Source organism: Bison bison, unplaced genomic scaffold, assembly GCF_000754665.1.
Source record: "Bison bison bison isolate TAMUID 2011002044 unplaced genomic scaffold, Bison_UMD1.0 scf7180017858917, whole genome shotgun sequence".
Classification (NCBI taxonomy): Eukaryota; Metazoa; Chordata; class Mammalia; order Artiodactyla; family Bovidae; genus Bison; species Bison bison.
In genome coordinates, this window is record NW_011489489.1 from 262,735 (window position 1) to 282,039 (window position 19,305).

Below are 19,305 nucleotides of genomic sequence, written 5' to 3' on the forward strand. Positions count from 1 at the left end.
AATAACAACAACAACAACAAAACATGTTTATTTGCTTACACTGATTAATTTTTCTAAATTTTTATCACCAATTTCTTAAAGTTTAGCATTTATGTACATTATGCCCTGTAGGATTAACCGTCCTTCAAAAACCAGGGTAAAAATTACCAGAATGCCCTCACTAAAGGTAATTATAATTCTCTGCCCTCCTCTGCAAGGGAGGGGAAAAAAAGTCATCTGTACAGAAATTAACACGAAAATTTGGTACATAAATTTAAAAACTCAATCCATTTATCTTGGCAAGATCAAACGTCAGGATATGTTTTTTAAAGGTTATAATTTTATATGGTTGCTGGATATAGTTCTGCTTTTCATTCTGTTCAGTTATCAGAGCCTCCCTCTTCTTTTCCCAGAAACTCTGTTCTGCAGGAAATGTCACATGGTTTGAAAGGGATACCACCCTCCACCCCCAAAGATTTATGTATAGGAGCCTGCCTGGGAAGACGGACCCAACCCCAACTACAGAATTGGCCACAGATGCTTCCAGACCCAACCAGGACAGCTGGACTCCTACGACTTCTTTCCCAGAGCCAGCCCAGAAAACTGCATCTTTGCACAAGGATGGCTAAACTAGAAAGATTGTTTCCAGGACCTGTGGAAGGCTACCACCCTCATCAAGTGGTAGAACCTCCATGGAGAATAAAGTAAAATATAGGTCAATAGAACTAAGACTTGAGGACAGAGCAAGGAAGAATCAGCTCTGATTACAGGTGTGTACTTGAGATCTATTGATACTCACTTCAAGCCCTACATTTACCAATCAAATGAGCCATAAAATTCTCTGTGGTTTACTGTGCTCCTAGAATTGATCTATAAGAACAACATAATTCAGACTGATCAGCACATAAAACCCCAAATTAACACATGTGACAATTTCTTTGGGCCTCAGTTTTTAAACAATAAAATCATAGGACTGGGTTACAGATATTAGACGGGATATTCTCTAGGCCCCCATGCTGTGTAATTTTATTATATCAGTTGGAATTCTTGTCAACTAAATGAATGCATGTGCTTGGTTTTAAGCAGGAAAAGCTGCCACAATATTATAAAACATGCACAAGACTTCTAGAAAATTTTACACTTAATGCTTTCTCATTTCTGACTTGAAATATCTTTAATTGGGCCAAAATCTCTGCTTTTAAAAGCTCTTCATAGAAAAAGCTGAAGAATTATTTTTTTAAAAAAATAAAATTTTTGTGGCAGCACTTACAATTTTGTTACAACAAACCAGGGTGCTCCCCTCAAATTCAGTAACTGAATTTTGCCAGCAGTCACCATTAAAGACTTAAGACTTCATGCAGAACAGCACAGACTATTTGTCAGAAAGTACTTCTTACTGAAATTTCATTTTATTAAATGTTTTCTGAATTCAATTTTGATCTCTAGTTAGATCTCAGATTAGCAACTCCTTAGAAATGGTAAACAACTATGATACAATCAAATATGAAAAATACGCACCATTCCAACAACAGAACTGAAAAATCGTGATACAAAATGAAAGTACATTATAATTTGAAATAACTAAAACCTTCTATAATGATTCTGAGTCTGTAAAGATATCATAAACAAGTGTTCTAACATTGTTCTTCTACATAAAATTCTCTTTTATCCAAGGCTGGTTCTAGAATTCTCAAAACACAGTGAATACCCAGTGTTTACTGGGGGACAGGAGAAGGTGGGAGACAGATGGTTGGAAAGGGAGAGATACTGAGGAGGGGTGAGGAATGAGGCGGCAAGGAGGGGTGAAAAGGGAGGCAAAGCAGACTGTACAAGGCCAGGCAGGAGAGAATGAAAGGAGATGTAAAAGGTGGAGCTGAGTGGGGAAGAGCCTCAGGAAGGGGCAGTCCCAGAGAATTGGGGGAGCTGGCTGGGCCATGGGAGTGAGACATGCAGGTGACATCCTGAGGAGATGCCCTCAGAAGAGCTTGGGGGTGGGGGGGAGGTGCAGGAAGAGAAAGACAGGAAGGAAAAGGGGAACGAGAAAGGGAGTGGAGAAAGAAAAGAGTAGGTGAAGAAGAAAGGGAACGCAGGAAAGAGGACGGAAGAAAAACAGCCAACAGAAAAAGAAGGTAACTTCCTAACTCCCTATTTCTCATTCCTAAAACTTACAAATCACTCTGCGTATAAATACTATTTAAAAGTTTAAAATTCTTACTTCACTCCAATGAAGATATTCTATTTTAATAAATTCATTACAATTCAGATTACATATACATTTATCTGGATATATGATCAATAAATTAATAAAAACAGACCTTATTACATCACATTTGTATTACGTATTTTTTAAAAACTTCATCTTTTAAACGTAGGAGCATGAGACAGGTACCTCAATTTCAAAGAATTTATTTGCTGAGCACCAATAAATATATTCATTGGCTACATGACACATCTTCCCCAACTAGAGCAATACTAAGCTTTCTATGCCCTTTAGGAGCAAATCACGATGAAGATTATTACCATTTCCTGAGATGCTGCTGCTCCAGCTTTAGCTCTTTCTTTTCTGGTTATTTCCCTTGGCTAAGTGTGCGTGTTTGGCAGAGCTTCTCTCTTCCCTTCGCTCATCTTTGTCTCTGGGTGCCACTTTACCAGGAACATCCTTGATATTCGTGGATTTCCTCCTGTTTTCCTTGGCTTTAGTACCTTTCTCCAGTCCCACTTTCTCCTTTTCTCTGTCTTTTTTACCCCTAGGAGCCTCTTTCTTGGAAGCATCTGAATCTGCAATCTTCTTATCCTTCCGGTCATCCTCTTTTTCTCTCTTCCCCCTTTTTCTCTCTTCATGCTTGCTTTCTTTCTTTGACTCCAGCTTGTCTTTTTCCTTCTTGAGCTCTTCTTTAGTGAGTTCTTTAACTTCCAGGTTTTCCAATTAAAGGAAAGAATGTTTATTGAAGGCATCTCAATTCATAGACAGCAACTTAGTGCAAAAGAATTACCTTTTTTTCTATCTCCCCATACACGAGATGATCATTCAAAAAGTGACTTTCATCCACTAGTTTTAAATTGGCTAACAACAACAGATGCAAACCTCTATGAGGTATCAGCTATAAAAGAAAAGCTAGACTCATATTTTTCTAGCTTGCAATATTGTGTGTTTGTCTCAAAACAAGGTTAACATGCAAGATTAATAAAATGAGCCCATCCACAAAGGCAGCACTTTACTCAAAGTGTTAACAACTCACATTTCACAGCTATTAACAACATAATTAAAGGAACACTGGCAATGTAAGAACAAATTTTCCATAACTTGCAAGTATCTGCACAAAGATAATTTTAAAATCTTTAGCTCTAACAAAAAATTATGTCCTTAAAGTATTTGCATTTGCATTCCTTGGAAACAAATATATTGCACCAATGAAAAGTTAAATACCATTTAATTTTCTGAGCTTAGAAAAATACAATTTCCATGAATGTGAAATTTTAAGGTTGTTATCTATAGTATCTAAAATGACAAAGAGAACTTCTTTTCTATTCTTATTCAACATCATGGAATCAGTATTCCTTTAAGTATATTTTCTGCTATTTTATGTAGCGCCACTCCAAGCTAACACCTGTGCTGTCCATGCTCACAGGAGAGACAACAATTGAATGGAATCTACTGGTGATTCCAAATCTCGCAACAGGTGCTGCTTTCAACTTGCTTTAAATAAAGTTTAACAGTCCTGACTGCAAAACCTTTGAATTTTCAGCTTCTTGCTTCTCTCATTAAGAAATCATAAGAGAAGCCAGGTGTTCACTGTATAGTGTAGCATGTAAGCAGAAACAAAAAAGAGATTTCTTTAATAAAATATGGAGGATGTTTCTGCACATCAGAATCATGTAAAACTTATGCAGTACAAAATGTTACTCAATTCTTCCTCCCAATTTTATTAAAACCTCCTAAAGATACACAATAGAATTCATAAATCACCAACCATCCTCAGAGTCCTCATTTTCCTTCAGCACCATCCAGAGTAACACAGAAAAGGTCGCTGGCAAAGGCAGAATGCAAGTACAAAGCTGGCAGGTCTTACTCTGCACACAGTTTTAAAATATTAAATCTTTAATGTTGAATTTGCCTCTCTAGATCAAGGGGCAAAATTATACTTTATTGGCCATTTATTTCATAGTTATTTACATAAGAATAAAATGGTAAAAATTCTGTTTTCTTCCCAGGAATTATTCAGGTGGGATACTAAAGTTAAAACATTAAAAGTTCTTCATCTTAAAATTAAAGCACAAATCACAAACCCTATAAACCACACAGTAAAAGTCTGACCTGTTAATGTTTCACCAAAATCAAACTACAATGTGCCAAGCACTGAACACAAAAAAATACTATAAGTTTATATATATGTATAAAAAGCATGCACTTTCCCCATGCCCCTCTCCCTAAAGGACAGAAATATTTACAAGTGTTTCAAGTGAACAAGAAAAACCATGGGGATATAAAATAAGCCTGCAATAATAAGTGTTAGACCATATAGAATGCTTAACAAGTGTAATGATTTTCAGTGAATTAAAATATCAAATACAGCAAATTATATGCTGGCATAATGCAGTGCTCCAGATTGTAAGTTTTCACTTTACTGAAAATTACAAGTTTGATCACACTAGCTTTAATTGTGCTCTAAGGCAGCATCAACAGCTTTTGGAGAAAGGAAATCAATCACTGATGAATTCATCTCTATTTCCAACTTAACTAAAAAATTTAGACTAAGAAATGTTTTAGAAGAAAAGTAGGACGTGTATACTGCAAACTTAGTCTGTGTAATTTAAAGACTATTACAAGGTTTTGATAATTTGAAAAGGAAATTACTTAAAAGCCTGAGGCAGAAATTTCTTTAATGAAATCTTGAGAAAACTACTTATGACCAAAGGTGCACCCAAAACCAAAAAGCGGTAACATTTAGCATTAGTAGCTGCATCTACAAAACACATCTATAAACTTTCATGCATATTCAAGCATTAAACTTGATTCACTCAAGGCTAATTTGAAAAACAGAAAATACCTTTAGCCTTGGTTTTTCTCTTGGCTAACCCACCAGGTCCTTCTGTTGGTGTTTACAAGATGAAAATAGGTTATAAACAGAAAATAGATAATTAAAAAACTGTCTATAAAATAGTTAAACAGATGCATTGACTAACAGATTTAATTCACCATTTAAAAAATACACTCCTCCAACATACAAAAATATCTATCATTTGTATGTCGTTTTAGAACCTTACTCTATCTATAACCAAAAACTACGTTTTTTGTTTTTTTTTTCAAAAAAAATTATTTTTGATTTAATTAACTTCACAACCTGCTTTAGATCTGAAAGAACTGTTGGCTTTAGAAATGTCTAATTACTACTGGGAATGACATTTCCCTCTCACTGGTTCCCGGACGCCAGTGGACTTCTGCTTAGACACGGATGATTAATTACAGGCACCAGAGTTGAAAGGACCTGGGGACCCCACTCAGTCATCACTGCCTCTCAAAAACAGGACAGCACATTTATATAGAATTTTACTTTTTATTGTCTAAATTATCACGGCTTTACCCCCAGAGCTTCAAATTTTTTCTATAAAAAACTACATAAGTAAGAATTATATAGTTATAGAGGGATATACTGACTCATCTAAAAACTTTGCAAAGGCTTTCTATTTCCTCTCTAGGCAAATGAAAGTTCTGATAATGCATTTATTTTTTAACCTTCTAACAAATGTCAGTGAGTTGGACCATAATGAAAGCTGAGTGCCAAAGAACTGATGCTTTTGAGTTGTGGTGCTGCTACTAATGCTAAAGACTCTTAAGGGTCCCATAGACTGCAAGGAAATCAAACCAGTCAATCCTAAAGGAAATCAACCCTGAATAGTCATTGGAAGGACTGATGCTGAAGCTGAAGCTCCAACACTTTGGCCACCTGATGCAAAGAGCCAACTCATTGGAAAGGACCCTGATGCTGGGAAAGATTGAGGGCAAAAGGAAAAGGGGGCAGCAGAAGATCTGAAATGGTTAGACAGCATCCCCAGCTCAGTGGACATGAATCTGAGCAAACTCCGGGAGACAGTGGAGGATGAGGAGCCTGGCGGGTTATAGTCGATGGAGTCACGAAGAGTTCGAACAAGACTTAGCGACCAAACAATAAAAACAACAAACGTCAACGCCACCTCCCTACAATTTCATTCCCAGCCAGCTGATGCTCCCAGTTCTATCTTCTGTTCACATAAATGTTTTCTTACACTCATGCATCAGCAAACTTTCCAAAGTGGCATTCCAGGTTGCCAATCCATTTCCTGGGTACACCAGGATGGGAAATCTAGTGACTCCTGCTCATCCCTTGTGGACGCAGCACCATGTACAACCTGTCCTCTATAGTGAAGGTCTCGAGTGTTGTCCCAAGAAAACCCCTACACCCTTTTACACATACAGTAAGTCCTCTACATATGAACAAGTTCCGTTCTGAGAGAGCATTCGTAAGTCTAATTTGTTCATTAGTCCAACAAAGTTAGCCTAGGTACCAAACTAACACAATCAGGTATATAGTCCTGCACTGTAATAGGTTTATAATAGTTTTCACACAAATAACACATAAAAAGACAAACACACAAAGATAAAACATTTTTAACCTTACAGTACCTTGAAAATTACAGTAGTACAGTACAACAGCTGGTATATACAAGGGCTGGCATTAAGTGAACAGGCAAGAAGGACTGGAAGAGGGAGAGGAGGTGGGAGATTGTAGAGCTGAATGACAGTCAGCAATAGGAGATGGAAGCTGCAATGTCACTCACGCCTGACACTGATGGAGCACATGTTTACATCTTTGAAAGTTCTCAACTTGAACGTCTGTATGTAGAAGACTTACTGCACTCCTGCTGGAAACCATGGAACCCCCCTCTACATTTCTCAAAACCATGACCACACTCCCACTTCAAATATGAGATATTTTTACTCCTGTTATACTCTGAGTCCTCCTCCATTCCTAAATCCCTTCCCCTTTCTCTTCATGGAAATTTGTTTCTATCAAATGCGATAGTTCATATGAGAATGGTCATTTATTTTGGTTGAGATATCATCACTGTCATTCTGGAGAAAATAAAGTAATACTATATCTTACCACTGATTACATTAAAAACAGAAATGTGAATGAACTGTTCCATGTGGCTATCTCTATCTGTCTGGTTATTTGATATACATACATAACCAAAACCAGTGTGTATGTCTGACTACTATCTTTCACAGACAAAGCCCAACTGTTTCCTAAATTCTATCAAGAACAGCACACCACCTGGTAATACTGAATGCTATCTTGGACCACTCCCCAATAAAGTTTGTTTAGATAAAATATAAAACTCATTATTTTAATGACAACTTTAAAATTCATGAGTACTATCCAATGTGCAAAAAAAATTAATATAAAGCATGAAAAAACACTTTTAATGATGCTACTGGCCCCCACCCCTGCATTCATTTCTACACATTCTTGACTGGCAGGCCTAGATACTCCCTTACAAAGCAGAGTGGTGGGAATCCGACTATCCCCTTCAATATTATGATGTACTCAAAACTGGTGAAAAGGCTAGAGTTAATTTTTGTCATAAATAAGCCAATATATTAAATCGACATCAGATTAGTTGATTAGAAAAGAAAATATGTGATTTAAAACTTTGCTTTTATATATTCCTAATTCGACAGAATTAAATTACCATTCATATCAATGGCTAGTGTGGACTCTCCCTGTAATACTGTGCAAAATCAACAACGTACCCTCTTTTTCTTCTTTTCTCTCTTTATGACTATAGCCAATGCGCAGGAGGGCAAAAAAAAAAAAAATAACAATTCCATCAAACAATATAATTCATGATAATACAATAATTCCTTAAAAATAATTTCTAAATACTATGGAGAAAGATGTATCAATTGGTGTCTAAAACAGAAGCATCTTGGTACTCTTTTATTTGGATGAAAGTTGTTTTTATTGATAGAATATGTTCTAATTGAAGGCAATGACCAGACAAGCATTACCTTGTGGCTATGGGCAAAAAGAATGGCAAAAAAAAAAAAGGAAAAAAAAGCATCATCATGTTTGCTTCTTTTTTGCCCTGTAAGTTTACTTTGATGGTTTTAAAATGATTATTATTAATAGCTCAGTTGATGCTTTGGGAATTCTTATACTGAAAATTAGGGGAAAAAAATTTTTTTTAAAGCAGGTCTTATATTTTTCTCTTAGAACCTGAGACAGTTGCCTAAAAGTAATTAATGTTACTGTGGCAACTGCCTCAGAGACACTACATCAGATACATTTTCCAAGTGAAATGCTACGGATGAAATTAAAATGCTGAATCATGAAGCCAATGGTCGGACCTGCGGTTCCCCCACAATTTTAGAAGACTGGCTCCATTACAGAAACCCAAGTAGGCTTTCAGGGAGTTGGTCACAGAATCGGTTGGCTGGGTATCATGTCATATTTAGGTCATCCCAGTCACTCCCACTGTCCCTGGTGAGACCAGTGAGTCACCCCGAGCCTGTTTTGTATCTTCCTCCTGCCTATCAAAGCGTCATGATATATTTCAACGCCGATTACCGATGAGCTCCAGATGCCTAAGAGAAGATCCTGTGAGTTAGCCTGTCACTCTAGAACGTGAGTCTAGTCTTTGTAAAATACAAGCGAGGACTTTATACACCAAAACAGAAACCTGATGAGAGCCTACAGTACCGGGAACTCACTCAGTGCTCTGCGGTGACCTCAATGGGAGGCTGACTCACATCGCTGAACGGCAGAAACTAACACAATATTGTAAAGCAACCATACGCCAATTAAAAAAAATAAAAGATCTAGTTGCAAAACACACAAAAAATGAGGCATAACTAAAGAAATACATTTTTAAATGTATAAGTAATACTATGGCAGTAAAGTTTAAAACAAACCAAAAAACACTACACCAATTCTCTTTTTATTTTTAAATAGATGGCATAACAATATTATCATGGACATTTTCAAAAAAAGGAAGCTACAAACCTTACACCCCTCAAGGATAAGGGAAGATCAGAACATCGGAGAATTGAAAGACTAAAAATCTACGAAGGAATTACATCCAGAGAGTGAGAGCATGAACAAAGATAAAATGCAGACTCAAATACAAATGAGATAGCAGAAAAATCACCTGAAGACCTTTACTAGCATAGGTCAGGTCACTGTATTTAAACTTCAAAGTGTCAATCACTTCTCTTGAAAAAAAATATATACCCAATAATGTTTTCACTAATTTAAGCTTTTTTTTTTTTTTAAATCATGTTTTATTATACAATGAGTAATTCCTAAAGTTCTCATCACCAGGACCAACCCCAGCAAATATTTAATAAATACCGTGTTGGGCTCAGCTTTGAAGAGGAGTCAAAACCAGGCTAACCTCGCTCCCAACTTTAAGGAGTTCAAAATTTAGTTCATATCTACTCCTGTGTGTCACATGGTCATCTCAACAAATAACCAAGGCAGAGAACTCAGTATACTGTTTCATCAATCAATCAGCTTGTGATAATAAAGTCTGCATCACTGAATTTTATAAAAAGTGTGCACATCCATGGTGATCAGAGAAATTTCCATAGCCCCAAAATGCAGAAAATGACTTGTTTCATAGAGCAGGATCTGATTTAAGATGGGTCTATGGTTTTTCCAGTGGTCATGTATGGATGTGAGAGTTGGGCTGTGAAGAAAGCTGAGCGCCGAAGAATTGATGCTTTTGAACGGTGGTGTTGGAGAAGACTCTTGAGAGTCCCTTGGACTGCAAGGAGATCCAACCAGTCCATTCTAAAGGAGATCAGCCCTGGGTGTTCTTTGGAAGGAATGATGCTAAAGCTGAAACTCCAGTACTTTGGCCACCTCATGTGAAGAGCTGACTCAAAGGAAAAGACTCTGACGCTGGGAGGGATTGGGGGCAGGAGGAGAAGGGGACGACAGAGGATGAGATGGCTGGATGGCATCACCGACTGGATGGATGTGAGTCTGAGTGAACTCCGAGAGATGGTGATGGACAGGGAGGCCTGGCGTGCTGCGATTCATGGTGTAGCAAAGAGTCGGACACGACTAAGCAACCGAACTGAACTGAACTGAGTGTCAGTCCCCAAAAGGTGTAACTGTGGGTGTTCAAATTCATATCTGTCTCTACTTCTATCTGCTTTTGCTAATTCTCCAAAATTACAAACATCAGGACAGACAAGGAAACATTTTGTTCCATCTGCTGCTAAATGAGAATAACCAGAATTCAAGCAGAGAAAACAATTTTTCTTACATGTTTGCATTCAGCTCTATACAACAGGGAGGTAATTTCTAGAATAAAGAATCAAGTGCAAGATGAAAAAGCAGGATTGTTGATGTTCAGTTGCTTAGTTGTATCTGACTCTTTTGCAATCCCATGGACTGTAGCCCAGCAGGATTTCCCAGGCAAGAATACTAGAGTGGATTGCCATTTCCTTCTCCAGGGGATCTTCCCAACCCAGGGATCAAACCCATGTCTCCGGCAATGGCCTGAGGCACCTGGGAAGCCCGAAACAGCAGGAATCACCCAGCATTCCATCATGTCCAAGTCATCTGCAACATACAGCAATCTGGCAGCTGGACATCAAGCATCAGAACCCAGGAGATGCCTCTCCAACTGACTTACATTGCACCCCTCACATCCCAGGGGAAATAAGGGCTGAAAGAAACTGAAGTGCAAAAATGAAGTCCTCTGAGTGCCACCTCCTTGCTTTTGCACCAAATTCCAGAGAACTCAGTGCCTTTTCAATTGGACAAACAGCAGTTCCATCTGAGGAAGGGCAGCTCGGAACAGACAAGGCCATGTGAACTCAGAAGTGCTTTCGGTTGTTCCAAACTGGAAACGCAGATTTAAGTACGTGAGTGCTAGGTTGCTTCAGTTGCAAATGACTCTTTGCAACCCTATGGACCTTAGCCTGCCAGGATCCTCTGTCCATGGGATTCCCCAGGTAATAATACTGGAATGGGTTGCCATTCCCTTCTCTAGCGGATCTTCCCAACCCCGGGATCGAACCAGCATCTCTTATGTCACCTGCATAGGCAGGCAGGTTCTTTACCAAAAATATAGAACAATGTAAAATTCCTTAAGAACTATAAACACTCAAACTAACAATTACATTTTTTTTTTGTTCCTAAGCTTAAAAGACACAAGCTAGTAAAGTATTTCTATGCTCAAACAGAAAATGACACAATAAATCCTTAGAAGATTAAGAACTATAACATATATAGTAAATAAAATGTAAACGAGACTACTTTGATCAGCTTCAAAGTACTTTATACCAGTTTGGCAAATACCTTTATTTTCTCACCAAAGCAAGCTGTGGGAACAAGTTGAAGGCTGTCACAGAAGTCAGGGGTTCACCAGTTACCTGGATTTTATCATCATCAGAGGCTTTTCAAAGGGCTGATCAGCAGGGGTACCAAAAAAATGGCAAAGGATCCTACATCCTTATTTTTCATTTACAAAAATACAGCATAATTAATTTCTGTACATAAAGTGTACATTAGTATTGTGACAAAAAAGCAGTCTGATGAAAAATTAATGATTCTGAACATTTTTAACACACAAATTTCATTATTTCTCATAAACTGATCAAACATCTTCTAGAGTTAGTAGCAATGAAGCATTAAGAAACAAGACTGCCTTAAAAAATACATCTCAGACACTGGACTAAAGGAATTTCTCTGAGGCTTAAGACTCCCTTTGAACTTAAACCTAACAAACTCTGATCTGTCACAGAACTCAAATTCAAAGTGAAAAAACATTATAAATATGGACAAAGACAGAATAAACTTTCAGAAAGAACATTATTAAATCCTACTCATTTGCTTCAAAATATTAACATTCCAAAATTAGAAGCTTTTGATTGTCAGAAACATTAACAGAATGAAGCATATTCCTTGAATAATTAGGAAAAGACAAACTAGGGTTATAATAATCATTTAAGCATTAGGAGATCATTGTCCAATGTATAATGTACGTGTGTGGTAAGTCTCACAGTCCTGTCTGACTCTCTTCAACCCCACAGACTGTAGCCTACCAGGTTCCTCTGTCCATGGGATTCTCCAGGCAAGAATATTGGAGAGGGTTGCCATTTCCTTCTCCAGAGGATCTTTCCAACTCAGGGATCAAACAAACATCTCTTATGTCTCCTGAATTGGCAGGTGGGTTACTTACTACTAGCGCCACCTGGGAAGGCCCCAATGTATAACACATGTATCTGTTTCCAAAAGGAGTTATGAATAATGCTTTTAAAAGTAAGATTAGCAAACTAGACAGTTTTCCCCAACACATGTAAATATTAAGTCAAGGGGAAGTTGATAGGTTCTAGGGTTCTGATTTGAAACTTTTACTTGAAGGCTCTTGTTTTGACAGCCTGCAAGAGAGACTTCTAAAAAAGAAACTAAATTGGTCATATTCCCTTCTGAAAAAAATGGTGAATAATCCACTTTCTGAAAGCAACTTGATTAAAAGGGAAAAAATAAGAATAAATATTTGAAAAGTAGAAGTTATAGTTAAATAAAATGTTAAAAAACACAAATATTTTCCAATGTTAAGCTCTATAAAGAACCAAAGCTAAGCTAAGTTTCACAGAGGCTCAAAAAGATGTAAAAACATGAACCACCACTCTCAAAAAGGGAAAAAGAAATAGGAGTCTTGGGTCTTATCGCTCTTAAGCTGTAAGAGCTTTATTTGAGGTGGGGAATGAATGAAATCTAATTTTAAGAAATGCATGTTACCTATGTCTAATAATACCATTGCTCTTGCTATCACTGAAGCAAACTCATTTTAAATGAATTAATTCAAAGGTGTTTTTAAGGTTTTCTAATCACAAAAATAGATTTTCAAAAAAAGAATTACCACTTCAATGAATTTAATTTTAAAAACCATATTATACCTAAGCCAAAGTTGATGGCCAATTAATAAGGTAGTATAGGAAAAAATGGAAAAAGACCGTAATTTAGGATGAATAATTTTAATATGTACAACATTATTTAAGATACATATTCACATTTTCCTTCCTGTGTAATAAGCCTCCTTTAAGAAAAATACAAATTACTTTCTCTGGATGTATATTTGGAAATGAAATTAAAAATAAATTTTGCTTTCATAGAGAGAAAGATTCAGACACACTACTATCTGAATACAGCAATTGAAGTACCCTAAGGCAACAACATGGAGTTATTTTCAAAGCACCATGAATACAGAATGTGACACTGAAATCTGTTATTAATCCATCTGACAAATCAACCTAAACAAATTACAATAAAAAATAGCTTTTTAAAGAGCCATCATTTTACACATCAATCATGTTAAGGATCAACAGAGAAGCATTGAAAGCATGAATCATGCTAGCAGTATTTTTATAATCAATCCCACTGTAATCATCTTAATGAACAGCATGTTAGAAGGACAGGCAGCAAGGGTTAATCACAAAACAATCTATTAAGTTTCTGAATTTAGTTCAGTGAGCACATGAGTTGAAACAAAATGATACAGAAACCAATTATACTACCAAGAACATCATTCTCAATGCACTTTGTGAACCACTAGGAGGAGAATGCTGCTTTCCTCAAGTGGGAAAGTCAAGCAAGGGACTAGTTAGGCGCTGTACTGGGGGAAGACCACATGGTTGCCTTGTATTGTCCCATCACGCTGCCCCACTGCATGTTAAGCCCTGGGTGAGCGAAGGACAGAAAGAAAAAGGAGACTGCTTCGGGGGTTCATAAGCCAGTGACTTCAGCCCCTGCATCAAAGTTATTGGTTATGTAAATCCAAGATGACGCAAGTCTTGCCCTGAACCCCTTCATTCTGTGACGTCCCATCAACGCCATCTGCGGTCTCACTTTCTTCTTCTTCTTCTTCTAGCATTTCAAAAGGAGTCATTATATCATAGAGAAATGAGAGGAAACCATAAAACCAATCTGAACTTTCCTCTGCTAAAATATTAAGGACTTCCTCAAGAGAATCAATATTTTCATTACTGCCATCTTTGGTCAGGCCTACATAAGGATAAAGGAAGAGAGAAAGAGAAAATGAGAGCAGTTAAGTGGAAAAAAGAAGCGTTGGAAGAGTGATCTCAACAAAGGATGTGCATCATGGTCAAAGACATTTACAGAAAAGACATTTTGGAAAATAAAGAAATGGGTTAAGATGCACATCTTACAATCAACTCTCAATCATACGGACTAAAGGAAAGGCGGTGGGATCAATCTTCAGCCTTCCTACCAGTCCCTCACCGGGTTTCTCATCAGAGAATCGAGAACCCGAAAATCACAAAATTGCATCAGCCAAAACTGACTCACCCACTTCAACGGGAGAAGTGAGTAAAAATAATATGAGGATAAAAAGACACTTCTGACAAGCCCCACCTCGCCTCATTTAGCACCCAGATAATATCGAGAGTTGATTATACAAATATTTACATACACCAATAAATATTCACTGAAAATAGAAACATTTGTTTCATCAATTTTTTTCCCTTTAGGAGCTGGAGTTAATTTAGGAAACTCTGGAATTAACATGATTAGCAGGCTTACTGTTCAGCTTCAATAAATGGGTATCAGTGCGCTCCAATTCTACCAGATAATCAACTTAAATTTTAACACTGTAAGATGTCAGCTTTATTATGCTGTGATTACTTGACTCATGGTCCTATAATTCTGACAAATAATAAGAGTCAGCCAGAATTAATAATGATTCGTTCAGCCTACCAATATGAAACGTGATCAGTCACCTGCACGGGGAACATTCCAGAGTTCTCCACTTACCAGCTCCTGAAGTTAGCTTCTACTGCAAAGACCCCTGATGCCTGCTATTTTTAAGTCTTGGCCCCCATCCGACCCCCATGATGGAAAGAAAGCAACATATATATTGTTTTTATCATTTGCTGTCTTCCTGTGAAGAATTGGCTTTGAGTATGACTAGTCTCTTGCCTCCAGCAGGTCTCAAAGTCCACAAACACTGTCAATCTCTATAATTTTGACAGGGTGGAAAAAAAAAAATCAGGCTGGAGGGTTCTGGCTGTAAGAAATGTGAACATCCATGACTGTAGAGCTTTCCAGGTTAGAACCACCTAATTCGGTATTCCTGGCTTTGGCAATACAAAATCTGTCCACAAAGCATAACTACTGGCAATCGAGATTGGCAGGGAAGGGATAATAATAAGACAACTAGTCTAATATTAAAGGTTATAGTTTCTCTGTATTAGTCCACAGAAGAACTACACTGTGCCATTCTTCATGTATTTGGGGTGGGGTGGGGGGCACAAACTATAGCTGGTATTTAAATAACTTTTTGATCAACCCAGAATGTCTCTTCACTGAATTGAAGAGTTAACAAAAGCTTTGAACAGAGATCTGTCTTCCCAGTCAAGACTCTATGGAAATAACATTGTTTCTTCTTGTTCAAAAAGAAGCTACACATAGAAGCTGTGTATTTAGAATAAATGCGCATCCCCTGTGGCTCAAGTGGAAAGAGTCTGCCTGCAATGCGGGAGACCTGGGTTCAATCCCTGGGCAAGGAAATGGCAACCCACTCTAATATTCTTGTCTGGAAAATCCCATGGACGGAGGAGCCTGGCAGGTTACAGTCCATGGGGTCGCAAAGAGTCAGACACAACTGAGTGACTATCACATATTTAGAATAAATATATTTCTTGTTCTCCATTTTCCAGTATAAGTAATTTCAAGTATTGAATATAAAATATAAAACTTTACTACCCCTCAATATGACAGGCTGAAGTATGTGACAAATGGGCAAAAACATTTGAAAAAAACTAATTACTCAACTATGCCACCTTTCTGTGGTTCTTAAGACAAAAGAACTAGTCTAAAAAGAAAATATGTTCTGGGTACACAATTCTTTCTCTCTAAGAGAAGGCCTGAACCAAGGAGCAGGGTGTGAGTGCCTCTGACTGGGCAACAGCCAGCCTTCCCTTCTGCACACTCATGCACCTGTCAATCTACAAATATTTGTCAAGGCTCTAAGAGTTACCTTCCCTTTTGTTCTCTAGCCATACCTGAGGCCAGCTGAGTACCAGTCGCAGGACAAAAGGATAACCATGTGTCATGTTACTCTAAGAAAATGTTACTCCTGAAGCAATGTTACTCTAAGAAAATGTTACTCAGTATTTATTCCTCTTTCCTATTGATTTCATTTGGGAAACATATTTTCAAAGAATACATTTTGGGACAGTATAACTTTCAATCATCCAAACCTAAATCAAAGACATTTATTTTAGAAAATGTGGCCACAAAACTAGGAAGCCATATAAACAAGACCAGGTTTAGAACATTTTCAAAGTATACCATAAGGGCCATGGCCAGAAATAAATAATAAAATGAATGACAGCTATTGATCTTGATATACTCACGTATTTCATTTTCTCTTTATATTTTAAAAGAAAAGCCAAACTTTGAAATGTGAAAGAAATCTAAATATGAATGTATACATTTCCTGAAATGGGTCAAATTTAAATACATGCAAATTTAAGACTCCAGGAAGAAATACTAATGAAATAAATGCCAAACCTATGGAAGTTCAGCATAACTAGGAATATTATCACACCTGCCCTGCCAAGCTCTCACCTAAGCTCTGACTTCCTCCTTTCATCCCTCTTGGGCATTCCCTTTGCCTTAATCCAAAGCTTTTACACTAGAGCTTCAGCTTCTCCAAGCAGAGCATATCCCAAGGTCTAGCTCTTTTTGGGGTACACAATCTGCTCCCCCATAATCTCTCCCTGAGCATACAGAGCCCAGCAGCGCCTGAGCCCCCCAAAATTCACCTGGTTCTTGCAATCACCCTCCAGTAACAGAGGCACAACTCAGCGACAACAACCTCACAACGTAGAAAAGAACTTTAGTCATAAAATTCAATTCCCATCAAGGTCGTATTTCACGCAGAGAATTCAAATGCTATAGAATAAGGTTAGAGGACAAACAGTTCACATTCGTGTCCTTCATCTTTACCAAAGCCACAATCCAACTGTGAATTAGTACACATAATACAGTAAAATAGTGTGTCATAGCCTTTTTGCATGTAATCGTCAAATTACCAAATGAACCTTCATGTTAACCAACTGGGTTCTACTCCCAGTATATGGTTCTTATAAAAAGATCAGGTTACCATTTGCCCATTCCACATACGTGGCTACCCACAAATGAGAATGTTCTAAATTACAGTTAAACTCTTAATGGCTGCTTAAAAATACTAAGGGGAAAAAATTTTTGAAATCTAAAATTCTAAAAATCAACTTATTAATGTGAATTTGCAGTAGAAATAATATGTGCTATAGAAGATATATCATTTTAATTTTTAATAGTTGGTGTTTCCTAATAGACAATAGCTGATTTTAAGCACCTTAAAAAAAATAAAAACAAAAAAACAACCAAATGTAGTAGGTAATATTATTTCTAAAACAAGGAAACTTGGCCCATATGAAGCTATTTTTAAAATAAAAAGCCCTGCTATTCAGAATTTGTCATTTACAGAAAAGTAATAAAATAGAGTAATTAACCACTTAAAGGCAAGCAAATCAGCACTGTTCTAAGTTTTATATGATTTTCTTTCTTTCACATGCCAAGATTATAGTCTTCTGAGGACTTACTGTATTTATAGAAACCCAAATTTAGATATGTAATGACAAAATTATATAGAAAATTCTATTATGGTTAAGACAGGAAAAGAAATTCCATGGGTATTGAACGCTTTCACTGTTAAGTAGCAAATATAATTCTCACTGAGCAGTAACAAGATGACATACAGTAAGTCAAAATTAAAAACTTTTATTATATTTCATTAGTTACAGATGCAGGATCTCCCATTTTTTCATATCCAGAAAATATATACAAAATGGTGCAAGAATTTCTTTGTGCTATTATTCTGTTAAGCTTAGTATGTAATACCTTGCCGTATTTGCTATTTTTCTAAAGACTTCAGTGTAAAGTATTTCGATACACACTATGCTACATACTAAACAAAGGAAAAGATGCTGTTTAACAAGCAGAAATACATCTCATCAGGCCGGATTATATACAATTTGTGTGTTAAAATCAGCACCATCTTGTATAGCATAACAGCATGTTAAAGTAAATGAAAAAAATATCACCTCTTTATCACAAAAAAACATCTCAATGATTAAGACAGGCATTTCTGGTGATAAAAAAGAAGGGTCAAGACTTAAAAAAAAAATCAAGAAATCTGGCCAAAGATTACTAGTTTATATTTTAATGTTACCTTCCAAACATCATAGGACATTTTGAGATGTTTACTACCACTACTTTATTTCAAAATGAATTTATGTAAGCTTTTAGAAATTCATGCTTTCAAATGGACATGAAATATGTCAAATGATGCTCAAGAATGGCTGTAATTACCATATCTGAAAACAGACTAGGACATTAAATTTCCAAATGCTACGTTCAAAATATAAAGTGCTTTAAATCTAAAAACACACATGAAATGATATTACCAATTAGGAACATCTGTGCAGGAGCTGTATACTTATTTATTTGCAAAAGTAACTTGAAATGTGAGAGTTTATGGAAAAATAATTATGCTATTCATTTCATCCTAACAAGAATACATAGTATGGGAAAACATCTTCCATAAAATGTTAATGATTAACACAGACATTATTAAAACTTAAATATTATTTTGCTTCCAATATTTCAGCACCACTAACTTTAAAAAAAAAAATGTGTACTTGCCTAATAAAACTTTGGCATCATCCACATCAAAATCTCCATCACCATCAGCATCATAGATTCCAAGTTTTCCTACAAGAGGAGAAGCAGAGAAGGATATGGGAACAAAAGGGAAGCCAAATTTAATAAGGTGTTACTACTCCTTACAGTCCTGCATATTAGTTATTAATGCTACCAAGCAAGGCAACTCTTTGCTCCTTTCATTAAGAAAAGTTGTGCTAAATGATAATCTCACTTAAAAATGAAGACAGTTCACTTATAGATTAAGGAAACATTCACCTAACAAATATAAGAAATAACTGAGATAATATTTTCTTTCAGGGCTTAACAATACCCTGATATTTAATCATTTCAGAATAATATTTTTAAATTTTATTGCTAAAAATATTTTAGATAAAATTTTCAACATATATAAGGAACAATATGGATCCACTTCTAATAGTTACATGAAATTTAATGTTTCTATAATATAGAAGGTCCTCATATTATCAATATTCAAAACTAAATACCCACAGAGTCTCAAAGACTATATGTAATTCACATCAAGTACAAGTACTAA

At 36.5% G+C, this 19,305-nt stretch overlaps 1 protein-coding gene across 4 annotated transcripts in view; it reads right to left on the bottom strand.

Moving 5' to 3' along the window:
- The window catches only part of ASPH (aspartate beta-hydroxylase), a 169,921-nt gene that overhangs the window by 137,531 nt on the left and 13,085 nt on the right, over window positions 1–19,305 (bottom strand). For all 4 annotated transcript variants that reach the window (XM_010830312.1, XM_010830318.1, XM_010830307.1 and 1 more), the window contains one exon: window positions 18,750–18,818. In XM_010830312.1, coding sequence (XP_010828614.1) covers window positions 18,750–18,818 — 69 coding nt within the window. The remainder of the gene's footprint in view (window positions 1–18,749; window positions 18,819–19,305) is intronic.